The sequence below is a fragment of the Babylonia areolata genome, chromosome 27 (assembly GCF_041734735.1).
Source record: "Babylonia areolata isolate BAREFJ2019XMU chromosome 27, ASM4173473v1, whole genome shotgun sequence".
Taxonomy (NCBI): domain Eukaryota; kingdom Metazoa; phylum Mollusca; class Gastropoda; order Neogastropoda; family Buccinidae; genus Babylonia; species Babylonia areolata.
Window position 1 is genome coordinate 3,912,110 of NC_134902.1, and position 25,341 is coordinate 3,937,450.

Sequence of the window (25,341 nt, forward strand, 5' to 3'; positions counted from 1 at the left end):
TGTAACAATGTTCTATGTTTCGGGTCCTGCATTACAGAAAATACAGTCTAACCATTAAATTAGCTCCCCTGAGAAGTCTTTATCTCCGAGTTCCATATGCTAAAATTTGCACTTCATTGTCATATTTATGGTGAAAGTTTTGCAAGTCTGTACGAAGCTCAAGTTGTATCTGCAAAGCCATGGTTGAATGCTCACAAACCCCAACACTTGCACTAGTATTGGAAGAAATCTTTTGCGATGCATATAGTAGAGATGAAGATTGTGGACTGAATGAGATAGAACTGCGTGGAGTTGATGCTGAAGATGCTGATTTTGCCATGGAGAGGGGTGTGGGAGGTGACGTTGCTTGATGAAACTTAAGACAGACAAGCTAAGCCGATTCAAGATGCAGGTGGGTGTTTACGAGGTTTGTCAGTTTATTATTTGCTTTCTGTTTGCTGTAACAATTCTCAAGGCCTGACTAAGCGTGTTGGGTTACGCTGCTGGTCAGGCATCTGCTTGGCAGATGTGGTGTAGCGTATATGGATTTGTCTGAATGCGGTGACGCCTCCTTGAGCTACTGAAACTGAAACAATGAATATGACTGCATTGCATGTGTTTTGAATGTGTTAGCTGTGGTAAGTAGCTTCGCCAGTCACTGATCAGTGTGAGAGTCAGTCAGTCACGTGTGTACTGTGTGTGACCATCACAGCGCAAGGAGGCGTGGCTCGCTGGCTGGCTCATTGTTGATGACAGCGTGTGTGTCGCTTGCCTAGAGCTTTCTGTGTATTCGTTCCCCGAGTGTGTATTGGTTGGTTGGTTGTCGTTGTTATTGTTGTTGTTGTGTGAGAGAGAGTGGGGAAGGAGGAAGAGGGGAGAGGAAATCAGAGAATGATAAACAGAATTGTATGCCTAAATTACTTTGTAAATGCAACACTTGTAGAAGTGTGTGTGTGTGTGTGTTGTCATTTTGTTTTGTATGAGAAAGAGAACAAAGGGGGTGTGGCATACCATGAACCAGTTTCAGTGTGTTGGGGGTTTGGGGTAGAGGGGGTGGGGCAGGTGTGTGTGCGCGTTTGTATTTCAGCTTCTGAAAACAATCAGAAATAAAATGGTACCATTTCATAATTTTTATATGTAAACAAAACAAAAACAAAACAACTAAAAACCCCAACACAGTCTTTTATGCAATGTGTTTCAGGTATGCAGCATGGTCATGATCATGATGTTCACCCTGGACCATCTGGAGTTGACAACTTGCCACAAACCTACAGCTGAAGACCAGCAGCAGCACGACTAAAGGGCAGTAAACAAGCCTCCAGCAATTCTGGATTACAACAAAAACATGGGTGCCATGGACCATCATGACCAACAGCTGCAGCCCTACGATGCCACAAGGAAAACCCTGAAGTGGTACAAATAGCTGTGTGTGCATTTTCTACAAATTGCCATGCTGAATGCACACATCCTCTATAAAAAAAAAAAAAAGAAGCAAAAAAAAAAAAGCAGGCAACAGCAATACACTCCTGGACTTCCAGAAGGATGTAATTAGTGCCATGATTTTTGGTGACCAAGACTCCAGACACTGCTAAAAATGACCACACTGTTTGTCTTGTGTGGACAACACTTCACTATGTCATCCCACATACCCCAGCAGAAGGCCCGGCCACAAAGGAGGTGCAGAGTCTGCTGGAAGAAAGGACAAAGAAAGGATGTGAGGTTCTACTGCCCAGACTGCCCCAGCACTGTGCCTTGAAGACTGTTTCTGCAAGTACCACACACGTGTTTTTACTCGAGATAGATGCTGGGTGAGCACACCCTTTTCATTCTTTGTGTTGACTGTGTTTTATGGACCTGGACACTGTTGCTCAGCCTTGGACAGTGTGTGTGGTTGATCACAACAGTCACAAGAAAGACTGGTTCACAACATGGTTGATGTTGTAGCACCTACATGACAGTCTATTTTTTTATTTTTTTTTGCATTTTATGGAATTTTTGCGTCAGATTGACTCATTATTTGAACATGCGAGTATTAAAAACAAAATCTTGGTTTATTTTCCTTTCATTTGATATATACTTTTATGCACTTATCTTCAGTACTTCTCAAAATATAAGCAAATTAAAATCATTGTTTTTGTTTTTCTGAAAATTTTCTCAGCACAGACAATAGCAAAACGTACTGGCAGTGAAGGGGTTAACTGAGGGTTGAGCATTGTTTCACATTTATGTAGAATGTCATGTCATTTCAACATTATTCGCAACATCTGTTTGGAGAGGATCAGGGCCAAGTCTTGGTATGTATGCATTATATATATATATTGCCCCGATGATGATAGTAATATTAATCATACCACTAATACTGACTGTACATTTCTCTAGCTATAATCCTGTGGGCGGCTCCAAGCCACACTTGATGTGGCATAAACAGAGTGCAGGAATATAAAATACACTTTCAAAACAGTATGACACACAACATACACCCCTCTCCTAAATCATGCTCCCACACACAAACATGCACGCATGCACACACATGCACGCACATAAAACCACAACGCATGCACACACACACTCACATACAAAAACACCCACAACGCATGCACACGCACAAGGACAGTTTGGAGGGAGAAATATCTTGAGCTTAAAATTACATCTGAAAGATGGAACAGCATCTGATGTTTTGTTTTAAGTTGGTCTCATAAATCAGACGTTGAATTCGAGGTGGGTGCACTGTATGACGTCAATATGTTACTGTTAGTGCCCATGTCAGTGTCATCACTGTTGACATTTTCACTGTCATCATCATGAGGAATGACCATTTCTCACAATTCCAGCTTTCTCACAAAATGTGAGAAAACATGGCATTGCAAGAAAGCATAAGACTGCAAAGAATCACGGGATTACATAAAGGTCAGGCCTAACAGGGGTTATTGTACAAAACTGAGTTGCTTTCCACAATTCAATCTGACACCCACCTTTATCCAGGGAAACAGATGTCCACGTGTGTAACTGTCTCACAAAGTACGGCCTTTCATGCCGTGCCCTCAACATGATCCCAGTGTCCCCATTTCCCATCCCACATTCATCTGCATAGCCAATTATCTGTCACTAATGCACACAAAATACACCACAACACCACTTCACAACAATCCTGTTTTGTGGGTGCAATGCACAAGTCAACTTTTTGTCAGCAAACGTGTCGACGATATGAGTCGTTTGAGTGATGTCTATTAACCATGTCAAACTGATGCGACATGCAACCACTCCACGCAGTGGGAACTAGTACCCAGAGAAGCTCAACTGGCACATAAATGTTCTGGAATTTGGACCTGCCGAGAACGTCTGCCAGAATGTTGGCATTGCCGGCTATATGTTTCGCTGACAGCGCAATGCCCTTGTCCTGGCACCAAGGGAGGAGATCCCCCTGGAAGTGAAGCAGCACCCTGCAAACCGCTTCCAGCTCCACAACACTGACGTGCAACTTGCGCTCCTCTGGGGACCAATTCCCTGCTGCCTGGAGTGATTGTCGCATCAGTTGGACACGGTGCAGTATGCAACACCGACTTGTGGAGTGGTGGCCAAGAGTGAACACGTCCGCCTACAAAGCCAGAGAATCTGAGTGCACAGTTTCAAATCCTGGCACAGTCGCAAATATTTTCTCCCCCCTCCATTAGTGGTGGTCTGGACGCTAGTTGTTATTCAGATGATAAACAATGGTCCCCATATACAGCGTGCACTTAGTGCATGAAAAGAACCCACGGCAGCAAAAGGGTTGTCCCTCACAAAGTTCTGTAGAAAAATCCACGTTGGTAGGAAAAAACAAACAAAAAAAAACCAACTGCAGGCAGGAAAAAATACAAAAGAACAGAAAAAAGGGGTGGTGCTCTGGGTGTAGTGACGCACTCTCCCTTGGGAGAGAGCAGCCCAAGTTTTACACACACACAGAAATCTGTTGAGACAAAAACATAGCAATACAACTTCTCTTTTGGAGACAATGAAGTATTCTGTTCCTTGCGTCCTGTGCCCCGTATGTCAAGCAGACCCAGCAGACGATGTGTGGATGCCATCAAGGTGTGGCAGCAGCAGTGGTGGTGGTGGAGGTGGTGTCCACACGCTCCAGGACACAGGCAAAGGGCTCCAGGCGCCGCACCACCCGCATCATGGTGCGGAAGGCAGGGGGGTGGGAGGGGTCCTCCGCACGGAGCCGGAAGGAGGAGAGGAGGGAGGCCAGGAGGAGGAACAACTCCATCAGCACCATGTGGTGACCCAGGCACAGCCGGCCCCCTGCAACACCCACATCACCAGGTGGTCAGGTCACCAACGTTAACAACTTGCAGTCTGCATCTTGGAAAATCTAGGATCCATGCACAAACTGATTCAGGCAGCGAGAGGTCTTTCAATTCAAAACACAGTTTTGATGGTACTATAGTGTTGAACACAGAGCTGTAGTCAATGAAAAGGATCCTAGCATAGCTGTTAGGATTTTCAAGATGTCTGGGGACATGGTAGAGACCTATGCTAATTGCATCTTCAACTGATGTGTTGGCTCTATAGGCGAACTGAAAGGGATCAAAAGATGGAGGAAGCATCAAAGACCCACACACCAAACGCTTCCCCTCCCCCAAATCAAATGGTACCTACCAACACCAAAGATATAAAACCTACCCCCCCAACAATCACACAGTACCTACCTACACCAAAGGATCTGAACCCCCCCCTGCCCCCAACAACCACACAGTACCTACCAACACCAAAGATCTAAAACCTACCTCCCAACCCTCAAAAACCACACACTACCTACCTACACGGTTTGAACCCCCCCCCCCTGCCCCCAACAACCTCACAGTATCTACCAACACCAAATGGTTTGACCCCCCCCCCCCCTTCCCAATCGACCTCACAGTATCTACCAACACCAAATGGCAACAACCACACAGTATCTACATACACCAAATGGTTTGAACCCCCCCCCCCCCCCCAGCCTGCCCCCAACAACCACAAAGTATCTACCTACACCAAAGGGTCTGAAACCTCCCCTGCCCCCAACAACCACAAAGTATCTACCTACACCAAAGGGTTTGAACTCTCCCCCCCTGCCCCCAACAACCACACAGTATCTACCTACACCAAAGGGTTGAACACCTCCCCCTGCCCCCAACAACCACACAGTATCTACCTACACCAAAGGGTTGAAACCCCCCCTCTTGCCCCCAACAACCACACAGTATCTACCTACACCAAAGGGGTTTGACCCCCCCCCCTTGCCCCCAACAACCACACAGTATCTACCTACACCAAAGGGTTTGAACTCCCCCCCCCTGCCCCCAACAACCACACAGTATCTACCTACACCAAATGGTTTGAACTACCCCCCCCTGCCCCAACAACCACACAGTATCTACCTACACCAAAGGGTTTGAACTCCCCCCCTGCCCCCCCAACAACCCACACAGTACCTACCTACACCAAATGGTTTGACCCCCCCCCCCCACCCGCCCCCAACAACCACACAAGTATCGTACATACACCAAATGGTTTGAACTCTCCCCCCCCCCGCCCCCAACAACCACACAGTACCTACCTACACCAAAGGATTTGAACCCCTTGCCCCCAACACCACACATATTACCAACAAGTAACCCCCCCCCTCCCCCAACTAGTACCCCACATCTACCTACACCAAATGTTCTAACACACCACCCCCCTCCAACCACGTACCTACCAACACCACACAGCCTAACTCTACCTCACCAATATTTGACCACCTCCCCAATGCCCTCGGCCACCAACAACCAACAGTATCTACCAACACCAAAGGTCTGAACCCCCCCCCCTGCCCCCAACAACCATACAGTATCTACCTACACCAAAGGGTTTGAACCCCCCCCCCCCTGCCCCCAACAACCACACAGTATCTACCTACACCAAAGGTTTGAACCCCCCCCCTGCCCCCAACAACCACACAGTATCTACCTACACCAAATGGTTTAACCCCCCCCCCCCTGCCCCCCCAACAACCACACAGTATCTACCTACACCAAAGGTTTGAACTGCCCCCCCCCCCCCCCCCCCCAACAACCACACGTTACCTACCAACACCGAAGGGCCTGAAGCTCTTCGGCTCCACCACACGCCCGTCCTCCCCAAGGTGCCTCTCGGGCCGGAACGCCTCCGCATCGTCGCCATAGAAACAGGGGTCCCTGTGCAGGCTGTAGATACTGGCAGCAACGATCACGCCCTTCGGGATCACGTAGTCCTCCACCACCACATCCTCTGTGGCCACGTGGGGCAGGGACGAGGGTGTGACGGACGCCAGGCGAAGAGTCTCGATGAGGAAGGCGTGCGTGTAGGGGAAATGGCTGAGGTTGGTCCACGAGATGGCGTGACCTTTGGCCTTTGCCTGGACGACCTCCGCCCTGACCTTGTCCTGCACGTGGGGGTGGTGGAGGAGGTAGAGGACAGCGAAGTCCAGCACAGACACCGTGGGGGCCACCCCACCGTTGAACAGGTCCATGATGGACTGAATCAGTTCCTTGTCTACAGAAACATAATACAATACATTATAATACAATTCCTTGTCTACAAATACAGCACAACACAATACAGTATAACACAATTCTTTGCAAATACAACACAACACAATATGGTATAATACTATTCCTTGTCTACAAATACACAACACAATACAGTATAATACCATTCCTTGTCTGAAAAAACAACACAATGCAATACAGTATAATACAAGATCTTGTCTGCAAATACAACACAAATATAGTATAATACAATTCCTTGTCTATAAATACAACACAATGCCACACAGTGTAATACAATTCCTTGTCTACAAATACAACACAATACAATACAGTGTAAAACAATATAATACAGTTCTTTGTCTACAAACACAATGCAGTATAATACAATAAAATACAAGTCACTTTCTACAGACAGACAATAATCATAATACATGTGATACAAGTCCTTGTCTTCAAATTCAACATAATGTACAATACAGTATAATATACAATTCCTTGACCACAAATACAATACAATATATTATAATACAATACCACAGATTCCTTTTCTACAAATACGCTCTAATATGCAATACAGAGTAATACTATACAACTGCTTGTCTACCAATACAATGCAGAATAATACAATACAATTGCTTGTCTACAAGTACAATACTATAATATATAATACAGAATAATACAACTCCTTGTCTACAATACAACACAATACTGTAAAAGATTTCAGGTTCCATAGCGTTCTGTGGCCACTGGGGCAGGTAATTCAGATCAACTGTGATTAGGGCTTGGTATAGGATGGCGAGGGCCAATCCCCCTTTTCCGTAAATGTTGTTGATGTTTTCCTTCATTCACTCTTTTCTAACCAGTGGGTTAGGTTGGGCAAGGAGGTAGGTAGAATTAGTTTGGTCTAGTCTTCATTTTTGAATGTTAGGCCCAACACTCGGCTTATATCACAGATTGACATCAGTTTACATTTGGGCCGACAGCAAAGTGAGAGCTGTATTATCAATGGTTTCTCCAGTCAGTGGGAAACCATTTACAGCTTAGTCTTTTGTGAAGGACTATGACTCTCAAACTAGGAGGCAAAATTGCACTGGCTCTTAGTGCTGCAGCCTTGTGGGCTAGTCGGCTTTTGGGAACCATCCCAACGCCGACTGTCCTAAAACCCTCCTGGCCGAGAGAGTGGGGATGCACTTGGGCTAGACACTCTCCACTATAATCAAATTCTAGCCCAAATAGTCAGAACAGCAGTTGTATCCTCTGCTGTTCTGATGGTCATAGTCGGACACGACCGACTATCATTTAACACATTTGTATATATTATTTTCTGAGTACTTTGCTTCTTTCTAAGCGCTCTGGCATGTTGCAATCCACCCCTTTTCTGCATTGGTGGTGGTCTTCCCCTCTCCTTTTGGAGGGTCTCTGCCATATTACGGTCAATGTCTCTGCCACGTTACAGTCACTGTCTCTGCCATGTTACAATCAATGTCTCTGCCACGTTAGTCAATGTTGTCTCTGTCAGGTTACAGCCAATGTCTCTGGCACGTTACAGTTAATGTCATCTCTACCCCGTTAGTCAATGTCATCTCTACCCCGTTAGTCAATGTCATCTCTGCCACGTTACAATGTCATCTCTGCCATGTCAGTCAATGTCTCTGCCATGTTACAGTCAAAGTCTCTGCAATTTTAGTCAATGTTGTCTCTGCCACGTTAGTCAATATCTCTGCCATGTTACAGTTAATGTCTCTGCCACGTAAGTCAGTGTCATCACTGCCATGTCACAAAGTCAATGTCATCACTGCCATGTTACAAAGTCAATGTCATCTCTGCCACATTAGTCAATGTCATCTGTACCATGTTACACTTATAGTCAATGTAATCTCTGCCACATTAGTCAGCATCATCTCTGCCACGTTACAGTCAATGTCTCAGCAACAACAGTCACTGTTGTCACTGCCACATTAGAGCCAATGTTTGACATAAGCCTAGAGAGTAACAACCACACCCCTCACTCACCAAACTCCTGACCTCTGCTGACATACTCAGGGGAGGTCAGCAACAGGTCCAGCAGAGCGTTGGGGTCAGCCTGACCTGCCTGGGTCAAGACCGTGCGACGACGGGTGATCCAACCCTGGATCACAGCCTTCTCCACTTCGCTTATCTTGAACATGTCGGGGACAGGGCGCCCACTCACCCACTGTATCAGCCGCCTGCAACATCACACCGTTGTTCAGTTCAGTTTGAAGGAGATGTCACATCCATATATTCGTATTTCTCTTTATCACAACAGATTTCTCTGTTTGAAATTCGGGCTGCTCTCCCCAGGGAGAACGCATCACCATACTATAGCTCTACCCGTTTTTTTTTTTGTATTTTTTCCTGCATGCAGTTTGATTTGTTTTTCATATTGTAGTGGATTTTTCTACAGAATTTTGCCAGGAACAACCCTTTTGTTGCCGTGGGTTCTTTTACATGCGTTAAGTGCATGCTGCACATGGGACCTCGGTTTATCGTCTCATCCGAATATCTAGCATCCAGACCACCACTCAAGGTCTAGTGTAGGGGGGAGAAAATATTGACGGCTGAGCCATGATTTGAACCAGCACACTCAGATTCTCTCTCTTCCTAGGCGGATGCGTTACCTCTAGGGCATCACTCCACGTGATACATGCTACATATCTGCTGTATTAAAAAAATAAAGAAAAAACATTTTTCTCTGATCATGGGCTGCAACTCCCACGTTCACTTATGTACACAAGTGAGCTTTTACGTTCATGACTGTTTTTACCCCGCCATGTAGGCAACCTTATTTTGTTTTCGGGGGTGTGCATGCTGGGTATGTTCTTGTTTCCATAACCCACCAAACACTGAATTACAGGATCTTTAACATATGTATTTGATCTTCTGCGTGCATATACACATGAAGGAGGTTCAGGCACAAGCAGGTCTGCACATGCTGACCTGGGAGATTGGAAAAACCTCCACCCTTTACCCACCAGGCGCCGTTAACGCGATTCCAACCTCAAAGCCTACTGGATCCCACACAGAAAAACTGTTCAGATTCCGCAGTTTTGTTGGCCGAGTGTCAAAGCCAGTGGGACCCCACACAGAAAAACTGTTCAGATTCCTGCAGGCTTGTTGGTCGTGTGTCAAAGCCAGTGGGACCCCACACAGAAAAACTGCTCACCAGATTCCTCCAGGTCTGTTAGTTGTGTCAAATTCTGGATCCCTGCAGAAAATAACAATACACGCAAAAAAAACAAAACAACTCAACTACCCGTACATCTGTTGACCGACCTGAAGCGCTTCAGTTTGAGGAAGACAGTCAGCGCCACTGACGTCAGGTCCACCTGGTCAGCCAGCGTGGTCATCTGCTCCACCATGGCCGTCATGTCCTTCCCGTCATGGTCCACCGACTCCCCCAGCAGAACGGTGACCAGGCGATGCGTGACGGCAGGTAAAAACACCTGACGCAGCTCCACTGGCTGCCCCACCTTACCCGATAGTTGGGTAACAATGTGCTCCACCTGCCATTTAATAATGATAATAATTAGTATTCATATAGTGTTAAATCTTGGGCAGAGACAAATCAAAGTGCTTTCACACCAGTCTGTCACACGCATGCATAACTCAAAGTGGGGGTGGTGGAAAAAAACAACAAGAAAGAGGCAAGGGAAGGGGCGCGGGGGGTTGGGGTTGGGAGGTGCGGCGGGGGTGGGGGCAATCTTAAGAAGAGGTGAGTTTTAAGGCCAGACTTGAAAGAGCAGAGTGCGGAGACCTGACAAAGCGAAGGGAGGTGCTCATTCCAAATGCAAGGTCCAGAGACAGAGAAAGAACGGCGTCCAACAGTGGAGTGTTTGAATCTGGGTATGTGTAAACGGAGTGGGTCTGAAGCCGATCGTAAAGAGCAAGATGGGGTGTAGGTGTGAAGGCAGCCACACAGATAGGTAGGGGCATTTAACAACAAAGGGCCACAGGTCTCAGCCATCTAGGCAGTGACAGACATATTATATATATATCTATATATATATATATATATATGTATATATATGTACAGGGTTAAGGGCTCAGCACATGAAGGTGAGGTCTAATTCTCTCCTTTTGCCGTTTTAAAATTCCCACACCAAAGTCAGGTACCTAGTTACGCCTTGGTGGAGTGAGGAGAATGAGTTAGTGCCTTTGCTGAGGGCACAGCACTGTACCGAAACGCCTTTGCTGAGGACACAACATTGTACCGAAACGCCTTCGCTGAGGACACAACATTGTACCGAAACGCCTTCGCTGAGGACACAACATTGTACCGAAACGCCTTTGCTGAGGACACAACATTGTACCGAAACGCCTTTGCTGAGGACACAACATTGTACCGAAACGCCTTTGCTGAGGACACAACATTGTACCGAAACGCCTTTGCTGAGGACACAACATTGTAACGAAACGCCTTTGCTGAGGACACAACATTGTAACGAAACGCCTTTGCTGAGGACACAACATTGTACCGAAACGCCTTTGCTGAGGACACAACATTGTACCGAAACAGACTGTTGAACCCAGGTCAAAAGGCTACAAATTGTTCTGATTTATAACTGTAAATTTTGTCGTAACACAAAATGTTCTTTGTACAATTGTAAGTAAAATCATTTTACAATCAATTATAACATTTTTTTAATACGTAAAATGGTACATTTTTCACTGACAGAATCAATTCTTTTTATAGGTAAGATTATATAACTATATGTCATAACATAAACTGTTCTATAGAGGTAAAACTATATAACTGTTCATTATAAGCAAAACTGTATATAACATTAACCATTATGTGTATTGTCATTGTCACTATGATTATCATTAACATGGTTATAACCACAGTGCAGTTACCGTCATTATTTATACTGACAATATTCAAAAAAATAATGAGGCAATGCGCTATCAGCCAGAACTGATAAAACACTGAGTGGCAGTCCAAATGAACATCCAAACACACACAACATTATTCTCCAAATAAATGATTTACCTATCATTTTCAAATAAAATATGCCAGGTTGTGCTTTTTACCTGGTTACAATGAACATGTATATTTTTTTCTCCTTCAGTACGTTCCTGCCTCAAGTATGTCTGTGCACCTGACCACAAACGTGCACCTATAAGAGCAAGCACAGGCATCATGATCTATCGTCAGCCCAAGGTACAAACACCAACCTACACTGATACACACAAACTATCCCAAGACATGCACTATCATAAACCATCTTGCCAGGGAGACTCTGTCCTGCCATGGCCTTGGTGCCTGGCTCAAAGAGCCTGCAGAGACTGTATGTATTAGTATCGCCTGTTTGCCTGGCTGAGCTATAAACGTGAACTGCCTCTGACCTCCAAGATTGCTTGTGTGCATGTGTGGGCCAGTCATCTCCCGTGCACATTCACTGAGCAGTCTTATCAGCAGTCTTCGCGAAGTGTATATCCGGGGTCCCTGGCCACTTCAACATTTACTGCTATCTGGAGTCTGTGGGAAACTCACCTCTCAATCAAACTGCTCTACTGGAAAGGGAAGCAATTAACACCACTGAAATCATGAAGAGAGAAGCAATTAACACTACAGAAATCATGGAAAGGGAAGCAATTAACACGACTGAAATCATGGAAAGGGAAGCAATTAACGCTGGCCACTTCAAAGTTGTACGTGAGGAAAAATGCAATGCTAAGTGAAGATGGAGAGGAGAGAGAATGTGATAAGGAATAGGATGATGAGGTGGAGGTGCAGATGGAAGAGGAGGGGAGAGCTGAAAGACTGAGGGAAAGTGAGGGAGAGGGACGGAGGAGAGAGAGAGAAAAAGACAGAGAGAGAGAGACAGAGAGAGAGAGAGAGAGACAGAGAGAGAGGGGCACAGAGAGAGAGAGAGACAGAGAGAGAGGGGCACAGAGAGAAAAAGAAAGACAGAGGGACGGAGAGAGAGACACAGACAGAGACAGAGAGAAAGACAGACAGAGAGACAGAGAGAGAGACACAGACAGAGACAGAGAGAAAGACAGACAGAGAGACAGAGAGAGAGGCAGACAGACAGAGAGAGAGAGAGAGAGGCAGACTCAGAAACAGAAGAGAAGAGACAGGCAGACGAAGATGGCCTCACCTCTTCCAGAATGACGACTTCATACCGCTGCATGAACGAAGGCTTCCACATGGCTCGAACAAAAGCCTGTCGGTTTTCCACCCACCTTTCTCCCTGTCCGAACAGCAGCCCTGTTCACACACACACACACAATTACTAAATGCTTCATAACAAATTTTTACAAAACACAGTAAATTTCTCAAAAGGCAACTTAAAATGGAGCAAGAGAGGCAAGGCCTTCAAGACATCCTTGTACACTGTACCCTCGTCTGAACACAGTAATGAACAGGTAAACACACACACAAACACGCACACCAGCACACACACACTATGGAATATCATCTTGCAATAGCACATACTGGTGTGACCATGACCTTTGACCTCTAACAGTGTTTTCTTTCAGCCAAGCTGTAACCTAGAACTCTTGATCCCTGACCTTGAACTTGAACTTTGTAGACATTTGAGGCCTTGGTAGGCCTGTTCCGTCTTTAACTATCGATAGGGATTTTGTTCTTATTATGACCATTCAGCGAGTCGAGGTTGATGTTTTGTGTTCTCACAATGACCAATGAGTGTGCCAAGTTTGATGAATGTTGTACGCAAGACCCTACCTCCTTCATTACCAGCAAGCCAGCGCTTCCTACTTTTCATCTATGCAATGTTGTGACCTTGACCGTGAATAAGTTTCAAACGGGTTCACGCTGTTCGCAAAACTGGCCACCACACAGTGCGTGATGAAACTGGACGGAGGAACGGTAAGACATCTGCTCTCTCTAGAACTATCTTGCCACGTAATGACTTGGATCTTCAGTTGGCCTCTCTGCCTGCGTGCTCGCTTCATCATGGGAATGTATTATAAACCTGCCAAGTTTGCTTTGTCTACACCCGACCATGTGGTACTGGCAAGAAAATTACAACATCAAAGTTTACCGAACACACACACACACACGCATGCACGCCACGTAAACACACACACATGTGCGCGCGTGCGCTCACACACACACTCACACAAACATGGATGAACATGACCACGGAATTATATATATATATATATATATATTACTCGAGCATTATAAATCTATTCAAAGGACCTGTCACAGACAAATCAATTATACAAACCTAACATTTCCCTGCTACAGATAGAGGAAGCTCTAATCTGAATCAATTTGTGACCCCACCAGCCTGCTGAATTTCTGTTTTGCATCAACAAACTTTTTTTTTTTTAACTGAGTGGAAGTGAAAGATGCAGATACAGGGGGGGGGGGGGGGGGAGGGGGGGGGGAAGAGGGAGGGGAGCAACGGCTTTATTTCCATGTCACATCAGATTTCCCTGTATGTGACATTCTCCATGGTCACCTCATGGAGCAGATGCAAGGCCAAAAAGGTGTTTTTTTTGTTGTTGTTGTTACTTATGACAATATATTCATTAAAAAAAAAGAAAAGAAAAGAAAAAAAAGCTAACAGCAATATGACAAATCAGAGACCACACAGGATGATATAATTTCACTTGGTTTAGAGAAGTGAGAAACACAACAAATTTAATTCAAGAGTGCTCCAAGACCTGGTGAAATAAAAACAAAAAATATATCTATTGACTGATTAAAAAAGAACAACAAAAAACAAAAACGTTTATAAGCCTCAGGGTAGGTGTGGGTTGGGGGGGGGGGGGGGGGCATCTACAGCAGTGATAAAATCCCTCAACTGGGGACTGGCCAGGAAATAAATGAACACATGTACATGCAAGCGCTGTGCCTTGATCCAAATATCAGTGTCTGCCTTGGATTATACCGATCACTGGCTCTCTCCCCTGATCCATCCCTTCTGCTTCACCCAGACCTTACAGCTTTCCCCTCTCACACTGAGCAAGGTCAAGTACCGACCCTTTCGGTGAAGCGTAGCGTAGATCTCTCACTGCATGGACTATTAACCACTGGCTGGCTCCGGATGATCTGTCGGACGACCACTCTCTGGTGTGATGCCGTTACTTTTTAGTGGGTACCGTTTCGTTCACTTTTGGGTGAGGGTGTGTGTGTGTATGTGGATGTGTATACATGCATGTGCATGTCTGCATGGTCCAAGAGTATATGTATATGGAAAATTACGTAATGTTAAGTTCAACTCAAACCAAGAGAAAATGTCAACTGAGAAGAAAAAGCCTGCCGATACTGAAAACCCAGTGCATGGGGAAACTGACTGAATACAGGGATGGACAAGGAAAAACAAACTGGATTAAACCGACTCGTTTGCTTCTGTTTGCACAGCTGGAAGTGATGCAAGTGCTGCATTGACTCACACTTAGTTAAAGTGCACCTTATTTATTTATCATTATTATTATCATTATTACTACTACCTTTTTTATATTATAATTATTATTTATTTACTTATGTAAGCTTATTATTTATTCACCTTTTTTTTCTTCTCAAGACCGGACTAAGCGCGTTGGTTACACTGCTGGTCAGGCATCTGCTTGGCAGATGTGGTGTAGTGTATATGGATTTGTCAGGCCTTACGAAAAAAAAGGTGAATAAATAATAGATAAGCGTACATAAATAAATAAATAATAATTATAATATAAAAAAAAGGTAGGAGTAGTAGTAATAATAATAAATAAATAAATAAGACAACAATGATGATAAATAAGCAAATAAATGTAAAACATGAAGACACACATACACCCACACATGCATAACAGATATGCACCAAACATGCAGTTTCACAGATATGAACGAGAGAGAGGGAGGAATGAAGCTGCTGCAGAAGGCAAAATGACGATGCCCGAAAGAAAAAACTTGTGCCACCAACAGCAGCTGAGCTGTGCACAGTAACCTGCCTTCATCTCCTTGGTTGTGGAAGGACAATCGTCCTCAGCGCAGCACTCTTCACACTGCACAAAGCGGGTGGCAGGGACACGAGCGGCAGACGTGCGTTGCACGGACATTAGGAAAATGGCCGCCGGTGTCACGACGCAGCACGTACGCCTCGTGAGAAAACACACGTGACCAATGTGTCAACCAGAGCGAACGGTCTTGAACGGATGGGAACGCGGGGGTTTGTCGGTTGTGCATACTCCGTTCAGAAACACTCCCCCCACCCCCCCAGCCATTCTGGGCATTAACCACGTAAAGACAACTTTATTTTGCCGCGACTGGATAAGTTTGTTTTCGTGCATGGGAATAAAAATCAGTACGAAGAAATAAATACATAATTCCTACTTCCAGGCATTCATGCTCGATGCATGCTCTTCAGCACGCGCGCGCGCGCGCATGTGTGTGTGTGTGTGTGTGCCCGCGCACGCTTGTATGTGTGGGGTATGTTAGTCGTACCTGAACTGAATGCATGTGTACTTGTGTGTATCACATTAAACGTAAACACCGCGTGAGGTGTGAGAGCGTCAGACCAAAATATCTTTTTTTTTCTTTTTTTTGTGCAAGGGTCGGCCTCTGAGCGCCAAAGGGCTCTCTCACACACACACACACACACACACCAGCTGGGTTATACAACCGCCACCTTCCTTACCAACGGCAGCCGTGGCAAAGTGGTTAGCGTCGCCGACTGACGAGGATTCGAGCCCCACCAATTTTTTTTTCCCGGCCCTATTTAGTCAGAGTTGAGGAGGGACCCCACAGTCGAGGGTCGTCCCCTTCATTGGGATGGGCACAACAGCCATGGGTGTTACATTATAACATCCGGTTTTCAGCGAGTAGCCTCGGAGAGTAACCGTGTTCGCATTAAAACGCCAATAAATCAGCTGAAGAACTCCCTCTTTCTCTCTTGAGCTTATAAAATGTTGAATATGCATGGAAATGGTACTGTCACTCGGGCGACCAAAGTTCAAAATGTTCTGTGTGAAAATGGATTTGAGCAAGTGTGGTTGTTTGGATGTGGACATGAAAGACTATTTCAAAGAACTTAGAGAAAGACTAGACAACTCATTTTGTTCAATCGTTGGCATGACCACTTAGATCTTGAATGCAGTCCCAAATACACAAAATGAATGTGAAGCAGCGTATAAAGAAACCGGTTAATCTAGGTATCACGGAAATAATTCTCTCATTTGAATTATTTGCTAATTACTCATGTATGTTTTTGTGTGGTTTTTTTTTCGTGTAAATAACAATATATCTGTCGACTGTGAATCCCCATTGAAAGGGACAGTGTGGCCTATTCACTAAACTAGTGTCAGTGTCAGTGTCTATCTCTGTCTCTCCCAACTCCGCATTGGCTGAAACTTGCTATTTAATGACCCCCCCCCCCAGCCCCCCTCTCTCTCCGAGCTACAGATATAGCCGACAGCTGAATCCTCCACCCACCAGTTTATTTATTTATTTATCTATTTATTTATTCATTTTTCTCTCAGTTTCCAATGGCAACGTACATAGAAACCTGTTTCATGTTTGATAAGTGGCCTCTTGTCTCCACCCTGCCAACACTGAATGCCAAGACCCGTAATCCATTGCTTGCATGTCGCAGCAGACATTCACGAAGACATAAAAAGTTTGGCAACAGAACAACAAACCCAGAAACCTTGCCCCCACACTTACCCTCCCTCCAGTCTTTCTTGTTTTTGTCTCAGCCCCCCCCCCTTTTTTTTTTCTCTCTCTCTACACCCCCACCCCCCCACAGAACCGTCCAAGAAACTGTCGGCAATTCTCCCCCTGTGTTATTTTAACAAATTTACAACTCTTCCCGTCTTCGGAACGAAACAGAATGGAAAGAACACACGGGAAGAAATGAAGATATTTTGCCACACTGTCAGCTGTTCCTGGTTTTCTTTATTGCACGTGGTTGTGCCGGGAAGGATTAATGGGCAGGGAAGGACGAGGAAGGGTGGGAGAGAGAGGGAGGGCGGGAGGGATGGCGAGAAAGAGGGGGAGGAGGGGGGCAGAGAGAGGGGAGAGGGAGGGAGAGAGAGAGAGCTGCATTCTTATCTCTCCGAGTCTCCCTCACACGCACACACACACAGCTGTATCTCATATCTATATACTGGAACGCAACCATACACACTAAACTGAGAGCGTAACTCAAAAGTACTGCGACGAAACCAAATGCTGTCAAATTAAAACGAAGCATATTAATTGTATATGTAAAGATCCTAACAGACAGTGAAAACACTGTAGAGAGAGGGGGATGACTTTTCAAGCACGACCCCATCAAAATCAACCAACCACTGAAGTATGAAAAGCAAGCGGGTCTATCCTATGGGTAGGAGTGATAGTAGATTTCTGAAATACAGACCAGTTAGCGACCCCGCGCTACCGAAATGCCCGTTTTAATAACGAAACAAAGTAACACAGAAGTGAAAAAAACAAAACAAAAAAAACCATGGGCCCAGGGACCGTTAAACCCAAAAACGCGTCTTCACACAGAAACAAAGTGAAATAAAGGAAATTGTTTTTTCTTCAGCATTCGTGGACTGCAACTCCCAACTTGTACAATTAGGGCTTCTGGTTGTATGCCCGTTTGTACCCCGCCACTATGCAGGCACACGTCATCCGTTTTCCGGCGGGGATGCAAAGGATTTTTTATTCGCTAAAACGCCGATACGAAAACTTCAGTATAATAAAGAAACAGTCCAATTGAATACCGAGGGAGTCTTACTCCGTTTTCGGGGATATAAAGGGAATTGTTGTGTTGTCTTTTACATCGCCAAAACGGCAATACGGAAATAAATATGGTAATATCCACATTACTCCCCCCCCCCCCACCCCTATCCCTCTGTGTGACCGACGGAGTGTTGTGGACACAACTCATTCCGTCTCAAGGGAGAAAAATGTGGATGTTGGCATAAATCATACAGAAACATACTGGGCAATATCCACATTCAATTTTCTTCCCCTCCACTGACTCCTCTGTTGTGTAACTCGCAGAATGAACGTCTCCGCCTTGTTACGAACACTGCTTATTCCGTCTCAATGGGGAGGGGGGGGGGGGGGGGGGGGGGAGAGAGAGAGAGAATGTGGATATAGAATACAAGAATAGAACAGGATATGTCTAATACCAAATGTACCGGGGTCACAAGGAATATGGGGGAGGGCGCGGGGATAGTACATAGCAAGATACGAACATAAATCGAAAATCATACACAAGCACAGATACAGTAGAAATTAGGATATATACAAGTGCATATCAATATAAAAACTTGTGCATACTCACACATGCACGCACTGCACACACACACACACACACATACACACACACGTTTGAACAGAAGCTGCATATTACATGTGGATCGGGCTAGATGGTTGTTGGTTGCATCAAACTGGATTTGTTCGAGAGACATGGCATTTACTGCTTTGGGGAAAAAGCTATTGGCGAAGCGATTGGTTTCCGTCCTTATACTTCTGTACCGTCGACCAGAGGGGAGCAACTCGAAAATCCCAAAAACTGGATGTGATTCGTCCTGGCTGATTGATTTTGCTATGAACATAACATAGAAGCATTCCTACCCACGGTATACACACCAAAACCAATAGTATGATACAGAAACAGTCCCATCCACGAGGCAACCATGTGTTTGTTCTGTGTTGTCCGTGTGTTCTGTGTGGCTTGTTCAGGATTAAAGAGGCTACGCCAGTCTTGAATAAAAGCTAATTTGTGTCTGCATATTTCTTCTGTCATCGCTGCTGTGTGCACATGTCAAACGATCGGTATAAGAGCAAGCCCGGCGCTTCCTTTTTTTCGGGTAAGTGTCTGGGTTTGTTCCAATGTACCTTTTATATATCTGTGTACTAGCTGAATTTGTATTTCTATTTCTTTTTATCACAACAGATTTCTCTGTGTGAAATTCGGGCTGCTCTCCCCAGGGAGAGCGCGTCGCTACACTACAGCGCCACCCATTTTTTTGTATTTTTTCCTGCGTGTAGTTTTCCTATGGAAGTGGATTTTTGTACAGAATTTGGCCAGGAACAACCCTTTTGTTGCCGTGGGTTCTTTTACGTGCGCTAAGTGCATGCTGCAAACGGGACCTCGGTTTATCGTCTCATCCGAATGACTAGCGTCCAGACCACCACTCAAGGTCTAGTGGAGGGGGGAGAAAATATCGGCGGCTAAGCCGTGATTCGAACCAGCGCGCTCAAATTCTCTCACTTCCTAGGCGGACGCGTAACCTCTAGGCCATCACTCCACTAATTGGTAGCGAAGGCAGCATTGGCTTGAAGTTATGTACCTTGTGTGTGGAGAGAGTTACCACTCTTTACCATTTGTTAATTCCCACCCACGGTATCCACACCAAAACCAACGAAGAAACCCCACCCCCACCCCCACGACTCACCGTTAGCGATAGCGGCAGGACCCTCGGGCCGCCCGAGAAGCGAGTCCCCTTGCCGCTCCATGTACTGCTGCACCAGGTCTATGGTGTTGAGGTACACCACCTGGTTGGGGCCCATCCGGACACTGTACAGGGGCCCGTACCGCCGCGTCCACTCCAAGTTCGTCTCCGGACCCTCCCAGTCCAGCAAGGCCCCCACCAGAGGACGGCCCCCCGGACCGGGCGGTAGACCTCGTTTCCTGGCCGAGGAGGTGTGGCAACAGTCGCTCCCAGAATCAGTGGCGGCCAGAGCAGAGTCGCCAGTCTTCTGACGGACATCGTCAGAAGCGGAGGTCTCGGACTCTGGAGCCTTTTCAACACACACTGGAACAGCATCGTCTGTCGCTCGCTCCTTGTCCAAGGTTGAAGGTCTCTCGGCGTCGGTGGGAGCACCCGTGTGGGACCGAGCAACGTTATCGTCACCAGACAGTGCGACTTTATTGTCAGAAACTGCTGATCCTAGGACACAAGAACTCTTCCCGTTAGGTTCGGGAACGGGAGAATGGCCACCGCTGGCGGGGCTGAGTCCTTTTGAGTAATGAGTCCGAGCGCCGTCAGAAGGCGGAGGAGGGTAGTGAAGAGGGTGGGAGCCTGCCTCACCACGCCTGTCGCTGTCCGCCATGGCTGGTCCGGTCTGCACGTAAGGCCCGGTCGGCTGCTGTGCTGGTCTGTGGAACAAACTTCAAGAGGAAGAACCTGAGTACAGGTGTTATCCGCTCACAGGACAGTTGCTGGGTGGGTGGAAGAAGTTGAACTGAGATGTATTGACACGTTGAGTGTGGTCAATGAGTTGGTGTTCATGGGCGTGTTCAGAAGTAGTTTGGCGCACACGCTGTTCGGTGGCTCAGAGAGGGAAATAAATATGTGAGTTCTACTCAATGTGGGTTTTGCGGCAGACCACAACTTTTCGCTCTCCCATGGGTTTGCCGATCCGACTAAGCCATCCAAAGGATGAACCAGAACTTAAAACTCTGGGGGGGGGGGGGGGGGAGGGGAGGGGAGGTGCGAGGGGCGCACGTGTGTGTGTATGTGCGTGTATTGCCCATCGCACACGGGGCGTCGAAGCAGCAAGTTTCACGCGACAAGCAGCAAAAACGTGCAGCGCCCCGTGTGCGAGGTATTCAGGCGAACGCGAGCATGCGTGCGTTGTTGATAATATGCTGATGCTGACCTGAACATAACACGTAAGTCATGATTTATGAACAAGCTGGCCAGACAGGTTATCAATAATTGACATTCTGGGTCACTGAGCAGTGCTCCTCTCCGGTCTCGCCCATTCCCACTGGCGAAGTCAAAGAAACAAACCCGGCACCGAGCATTGACTCTATCATGACCAGGACAGACCCAACCCCCTCTTTATACACACACACACACACACACACAACAACAACAACAAAAACAAACAAACAAAAAACCCGTGTATGTACTAAGTTTATTGCTTTTACGTGTTTGTTGTGCCGGTTTTAGTTTCAGTGTCGATAATTTCTTTGGTGAGTTTTACGACTGAAAAACTTGAGTCTGAGACTACTGATTTTAGACAGTCATTTGTGTGTGTGTGTGTGTGTGTGTGTGTGTGTGTGTGTGTGCATGGGTCAGTGAAACAAAAGCCCGGCACTTCTGCACACGTGTGCGTATGCACGCACGAACCCATACCCTAACGAACACTCAGGACCTGGCAGATAAGCATCTTAACCACTCTGCCACCTTCCTCCAGGTGGTCAGGCCTTGAGAGCCAACCCCAGGCAAATCGCCTCTACTACGATTCTCCACACTTCTCTTTTACCTCAGTTGGGTTCGTGCATGGAATATTTATCAAGTACCTCTTCTCACGCGGACCTCCACAGGGCCGGATAAACTAGCCCCCTCTCCTCCCCCGACATTGTGGACACGGAGGATAACAACAAAACTGACTTCCTGGCGTCAGTGAGGTCCAGTACAGAATGTACACGGGTTCTTTCTATGATCTCTGGGTCCGAGTCCAGCATTGTGGACTTACCGGGAACTGACAATGATGCTATTGTTAACACACACACACACGCACACTGGCACACAAGCACTCTCATACACTAAGTGAAGGCATTAAACTGAAGCCAAAATCTACACTCTCTCACTCTCTCTCTCTCTCTCATACATACCTCAGCGCAACACAATCCTCACTGAGGCCCTTACATCACAGGTAGCAAAGTACGACAAACTTCTCCTGAATAGAAAGTCACACACTGGTTCTGACAACCAACCACTGCACTGACGAGGTACTGAAAAACCGCTTATCTCGCGGCAAATCCTCGGTCACAAGGGAACAATGTCTCTGGTTCCCCAAAGCACAAAAGAACAAACCAGAACTATTCCGAGCGCGTGTCCAATAAAATTCACACACTGACGCAATAAACTAATAAAAACAAAAATCAGCAAATCAGCTCTGTCGCGTATCACCTGTTGAAGAGAACCCGAATCGACGTACAAACTATCGCAGTCAATGATGCAGTACACTAAACCAACGACTACTACTATGATGATTACCACTACAATGATGTTGTTAATGATGGCTGGTTCCTCGGATTATCGAGAACGTCCTTGGGCGACAAAACCTGTTGGCCGTACCGAACGTACACACTATCGCAGTCAATGATGCAACTGCACTAAACCGACTGATGACAGCTACCACTATGATGGGTAAATTCCTATGTCAGCATCCTAAAACCAGGAACCTGTTTTACCGGCAGTGTTTGAGCATCAGTGCATGAAACGATGTTACCATCAGTAGATGTTGTGACCCATTTTCTACGGATTTCGACTTATTTTGTACGTTATTTTACATAGTTTTGATGCGGATTCAGTCACTAAACTAACGTGCCACCATCTTGCTTTTTCCGTTTTTGGTACCACAAACCATGGACATGTAACCAATAGGTGCAGTAACTTAGGATTACCCTGTGATGAATACTACTACAACGACGATGATAGTAGCTGGTTCCTCAAAACGCGAGGATCATTGAGAATCAAGTCCAAACCCTCTTGGTGGCTTTTCCGAACGAACAAACTATCGCAGTGACTGATGCACTCCACACACGACAGAGACGGTACTCACGCGGACTCCAACGGTTAGCACCCACCAGGGGGAACAAAGCCCAGCGCGGCTTTTCTCTGCCCGTCGTTTCGGGAACCTGCAGTAAACAAACAGTGGAGCCAGACAGCAGGGGCAGGTCGGCACCGCTGTGTTGATTCAGTGTAATCACCGGCACGGCAGCTCTGTACAGTATGTATATATATACACGTACAGAGAATACAGGTCTAAGGGCAGCGCCGCACGGAGCACGTGGCCCTCTGCCAAACTAAGGTGAGGAAAAAACAAGGCGTGGTGTGTAACGAAACTAACCAATGGAACCGCGTGTTCCTTACCTTCCCAACCTGTCTGCAGCGCGCTGAATTCACCTGATGCCTGATATAAATCGTCTGGTACAAACGCACGCACGCACGCACACACACACACACACACGAGAGAGAGAGAGAAGTAGATGGAGTGCTGTGCACATGCCCCTTCCCTCTCTCTCACTCACACAACATACGTTACCTCCACTCCGTCGCGCGCCCACATTCACGCACACGTACTCACTCCCTCCATCCCTCCCTCCCTCTCTCTCTCTACGTCAGGACACTTTTTGACTCACTTGTGTAAACAAAGTGAGTCTATGTTTTAAGCCGGTGTTCGGTTGTGTGTGTGTGTGTGTGTGTGTGTGTGTGTGTGTGGTAAACTTTAACATTGACATTTTCTCTGCAAATACTTTGTCAGTTTACACCAAATTTGGCATAAAAATAGGAAAAATTCAGTTCTTTCCAGTCATCTTGTTTAAAACAATATTGCACCTCTGGGATGGGCACAAAAAATAAAAAAAGAAGCCTAATTATATGCAAACTGCATTTACTGTTATATTTATATTTTTTATATTCTCTAAACTTGGCACTTTGACCTCTTATTCTGACACAACAACAAGAGGAGTCATTATTATCATTTTTTTGTTCAAACAGGAACTTCTTTTGCTAAGCATGGAATTTTTATTTATTTTGCAAACGTTTTGGTGCAGATAGTAAAAAAAGGGAAATTACTCTGTAATTAATGCTAGGGGACTTAATTTATCACAAGTGAGTCTTGAAGGCCTTGCCTCTCTTGTCTGTTATGCATCTATAAAACCAACCTGAATCATTTCAAGTTCGAAATACAAGGGCGAGAAACCCAAGCAGGGGCATCCAGTACAAACGGCAATGTTTCTACCAGGACGGGGCGGGTTAACAGGTGGCACAGCCGGTTACACCATATCAAATTCCCCATGTGTCCTATGACGGACGGAGGTAACGCGTCCGCCTAGGAGAGTTGAAAGAATCTGAGCGCGCTGGTTCGAATCACGGCTCAGCCGCCGATATTTTCTCCCCCTCCACTAGACCTTGAGTGGTGCTCTGGACGCTAGTCATTCGGATGAGACGATAATCCGAGGTCCCGTGTGCAGCATGCACTTAGCGCACGTAAAAAAACCCACGGCAACAAAAGGGTTGTTCCTGGCAAAATTCTGTACAAAAATCCACTCTGACAGGAAAAACAAATAAAACTGCACGCAGGAAAAAAAAAATACAAAAAAAACATTGGGTGGCGCTGTAGTGTAGCGACGCGCTCTCCGTGGGGAGAGCAGCTCGAATTTCACACAGAGAAATCTGTTGTGATAAAAAGAAATACAAATACAACAAATACAAAATAAAAACCTCTAGCCCCGGGGAAGGAAAACCTGGGAGAAACAAACCAGGGTAGGGGATGCTCTGAAGCCTTGGACGGCAAGTCGCCCACGAGAGGGAAACTCGGACAAGAAAACCAACGCCGAAGAACGGCACTACAACGCATTTACGTCATGGATGGAAAAGCCGAATAGAAGAAGCGTTCCTGCGCATGCCATTAAATTTTATCTGTTACACACACATACACACCTACTCCTGCCAGGGAGGAAACAAAACAAATCAAATCAAAAGAAAACAAAACTATCTCTGTCTGTTCTGATTCAACGGTCTGCACTGAGATCCAGAGCTATATAAATACCATTATTATTATTATTATTTATTATGAAGTCAAGCCATGCATGCTATCCGCTCTTACCGGGCATCAACACCGCAAAACGCCGCATTCAGCTTTCGGTGTTGACATGCGCTGGCGGCGAACACATCTGATAACAAAGCTCAGCTCATGACACTGAATACATACTAGATATCTACAACCTCTCTTTCGGAAAAAAAAAGAGTTACTTCTGAATGATCTGCCACTGGCTCGGAAAGATACCCCAGACAGGTAGGCCTAACATCTTTTCAGTGTGAGGGAGGAAAAGATTACAGAGAGAGAGAGAGAGAGAGAGAGAGAGCAGAGGGAGGAAAGATGATCACACAG

General features: G+C 46.0%; 1 protein-coding gene across 1 annotated transcript; it reads right to left on the reverse strand.

Moving 5' to 3' along the window:
• Positions 1-1,755: 1,755 nt before the first annotated feature.
• Positions 1,756-23,132, reverse strand: LOC143301287 (cytochrome P450 2F5-like). Its single transcript, XM_076615482.1, has 8 exons — positions 23,008-23,132; positions 22,055-22,352; positions 19,884-20,599; positions 12,635-12,744; positions 9,804-10,033; positions 8,523-8,716; positions 6,070-6,513; positions 1,756-4,260 (listed from the first exon to the last, which is right to left on the reverse strand). Exons 3-8 carry the CDS (start codon positions 20,539-20,541, stop codon positions 4,043-4,045), a joined length of 1,854 nt encoding a protein of 617 aa, XP_076471597.1. The 5' UTR covers positions 20,542-20,599; positions 22,055-22,352; positions 23,008-23,132; the 3' UTR covers positions 1,756-4,042.
• Between the last annotated feature and the right edge of the window lie 2,209 nt (positions 23,133-25,341).

Excerpts from the sequence above, each read along its gene's own strand:
- LOC143301287 (XM_076615482.1), bottom strand. The coding sequence starts at position 20,541 with ATGGCGGACAGCGACAGGCGTGGTGAGGCAGGCTCCCACCCTCTTCAC. Across the intron at positions 8,717-9,803 it reads CTCAAACTGAAGCGCTTCAG|GCGGCTGATACAGTGGGTGA; the intron begins GTCGGTCAACAG and ends GTGATGTTGCAG. Across the intron at positions 4,261-6,069 it reads CTTCAGGCCCTTCGGTGTTG|GGGGCCGGCTGTGCCTGGGT; the intron begins GTAGGTAACGTG and ends TGGGTGTTGCAG.